At 37.6% G+C, this 2,930-nt stretch overlaps 1 protein-coding gene across 2 annotated transcripts in view; it reads right to left on the minus strand.

The window, feature by feature from the left end:
* Positions 1-2,930, minus strand: part of Nckap1l (NCK associated protein 1 like) — a 44,091-nt gene that overhangs the window by 36,156 nt on the left and 5,005 nt on the right. For both annotated transcript variants that reach the window (XM_026782789.1, XM_005353773.3), the window contains exon 4: positions 741-797. In XM_026782789.1, the coding sequence (XP_026638590.1) occupies positions 741-797 (57 nt within the window). The remainder of the gene's footprint in view (positions 1-740; positions 798-2,930) is intronic.

Genomic DNA, 2,930 nt, shown 5'->3' on the forward strand with positions numbered 1-2,930 from the left:
CTTACCACAGGGCAGGGAACCCTGACTGCTCTTTGGACTGGAGAGGGAGGGGGAGAGGAGTAGGGGGAGGGGGAGAAGGGTAGGAGGAGGGAGAGAAGGGTGGGAGGAGTGGGAGGGAAATGGGAGGCTGGGAGGAGGCCGAAACTTGTTTTTTTCCTTTTCTCAATAAAAAAAAAAAATAGAAGTAAGAATTTAAGTCAGTAGCAGAGTTCTGGGCCCTGGAGTACACAGGGCCTAGCTTCAAAGCCCAGTACAAAAAAATAAACAAAGAAGGATACAAAGAAACTAGGAAATAAGGTACTATTGGTGGATTAAAGGAAGGAAAGTAAAAATACTGCTGTATAATTTTGTGTTATTTAAATCACACTGAAGATCAACTTACTATTTAAAAACATTTAACCTTAGCACATTTAAAAAAACATTTATAGTACCTAGTAGGGACATCAAAGTGGCTCAGTAGGTGAAAAGCACTTGTCGCCAAGCCCAGCTCCCTGCAAGGGAGAGGACTGACTGACTTCCACATGTGTGTTGTAGCACGTGAACACACACACACCCTCCCACCTAAATATACACAATAAATAATAAACACATATTTTAATTTAAAAAAGAATCGTAGACCTGAGAAGGAACAAATAAACAATCATTCGTCCAATTCTGTCCCACCCTTCCTTGCCTCAGTGTACACTAGGCCTTTTCTTTAATTTTCTTCTACAATAGAAAAACATTACAAAGACACTTACGATATCAAAATGACACTGGCAGGCATCGATGGTGTTGAGAAGTTCATAGACATGATCCTGGGGGCAGATATGAGAAAGAAAATGAGTAAGACAAGGTGATTTGTCTTACTTGTGCTGCCAAGACAGGAAGTGGGGTAACAACTTCTCTAGAGATCCTCCTCCTCACAAGCCATCTTGTGACCCTCGTCAGGACACCCGCTGGTCCCACCGGCCACAGGCACAAGGCACTGATGCTCATGAACAGAACGTCTGACTTAAGGTCCCCGAGTTTGGCTTTTTTTTTTTAAACATAGTTTCTCTGCATAGCTCTGGCTGTCCTTGTACTCACTCTGTAGGCCATCTGGCCTCGAACTTACAGAGATCAACCTGCCTCTGCCTTCCAAGTGCTAGGATTAAAAGTATGCACCACCACGCCCAGCTAAAACTTTGGTATTTGTTAAAAAAATAAAACTGACATTCTTTTCTAAAGAACAAGAAAAAAGGAATTTGAAAGTTCATACAAAGACATGATAGTGTTTAAGACAACAGTAGTGCTTTTTTATTTAATTATTCTAATTTGCTTAATTATTCTAATCTGACAACAGTACACTGTGTGCATATATCAAATGATCACACTATATCCCAGACATTTGTATAATGTACATTAATTATTTTTAAAATTAAAAAAAGCTCAGGAACATTAAACCCTTGTTGCTGAATCCTTACAAAGATTAAATGGCCTTTAGTAGCAATTTATACAACTGGTTCAAATTTGGAAGCAACCCAGAAAGCAGGAAACAAACGAACTGTCTGTATGTGCACAATGAAATAATTCTCAGCAAAAGCAGGCAGTGGATCTTTAATACATGGAAGAATATAGATGAATCTCAAAATGCAAAGACACATGCTGACTGGACTCCACATTCTAGAGAGCAGATTAACAGTTGCCCCAGACCAGTAGTACAGGATAAGTAAGGATTGACAAGAGGCACGCCTTTAATCTCAGCATTCAGGAGGCAGAGACAGTTGGATCTCTGTGAGTTCAAGGCCAGCCTGGTCTACAGACAGAGTTCCAGGACAGCCAGAGCTATGCAGAGAGCTTGTCTCAAAAAAAAAAAAAAAAAAAAAAAGAAAAAAAGAAAGGAAAAGAAAGAAGAAAAAAAGAAAGAAAGAATAACACATGTTCAACATAAAAAATTAGAAACTACAGACAGGCTTAATTCTAAATAAGGGTGGTGGTGTTGCTGTAACACGTGGGTATTAAAGACGTGCTGAGTGTGGGCTTTCCCTGGGCTCTGGGAATCCCAACTCAGGTGCTCACGTTTGTATGAGCTTTACTCACTAAGCCATCTCCCCTCCCCCATTAAAAAACAACACTTTATGTGTTTGTGTGTGTCTGAGTGTATTATGTGCACCATATGTTTGCAGGTGTCTGTGGAGGCCAGAGAGAATGTTGGATCCCCTAGAACTGAAGTTACAGTGCTGCGTACCAAACCCAGGTCCTCTGAAAGAACAATAGCACTCTTAACCACTAAACCATCTCTCCAGCCCTTCTACCACCAATTTTTTTAAAACTCTCATAATCCTATCATTCAGAAATTCCAATCTTCTGTATATGCATATTATTTATCTATGTAAATATACTACTTTAGAGACTGATTACATCTTAAACTGCATTGTAATTTTCTCTTAACATTAAAGAATATATAAAGGATGTTTTTGAATGACAACTAATTTAAACATACATTATCATCTTAAACAACTGCATAATATTTGCTGAGTCATATATCCTGAGCTTTTAACTGAATCTCTATTACAAACAACTTTGCACTTTTGTCTCTTTAAGACAAGTTCTAGAAATACTTTTACATCATTAATTTTGTAGTTTTGAATGGCATAATCAATTTACATTTCAGAATGCTATCTGAAATAATTTTCAATGTTTCCTTAATTTCCAGAAAAAGTAAATGATTATCCTTTAAAATACAAAATATCACTTATGTGCTACAACTACCAAAAGCTTTTAACAAGAAATACCCAAACTGAGACATATTCTGAACAACTTTTCTGGACTCTTCAAAAGGTCAGGTCATGAAAGACAAAAGTAAGAATTGTAAGAAAATGAGTGCAAATATAGGCTCTGTATTAGCCAATAATATCACAGAATACAATATTTCCTACTGTATTAGCCAATAATATCACAGAATACAA

The sequence above is a fragment of the Microtus ochrogaster genome, chromosome 15, assembly GCF_000317375.1.
Source record: "Microtus ochrogaster isolate Prairie Vole_2 chromosome 15, MicOch1.0, whole genome shotgun sequence".
Classification (NCBI taxonomy): Eukaryota; Metazoa; Chordata; class Mammalia; order Rodentia; family Cricetidae; genus Microtus; species Microtus ochrogaster.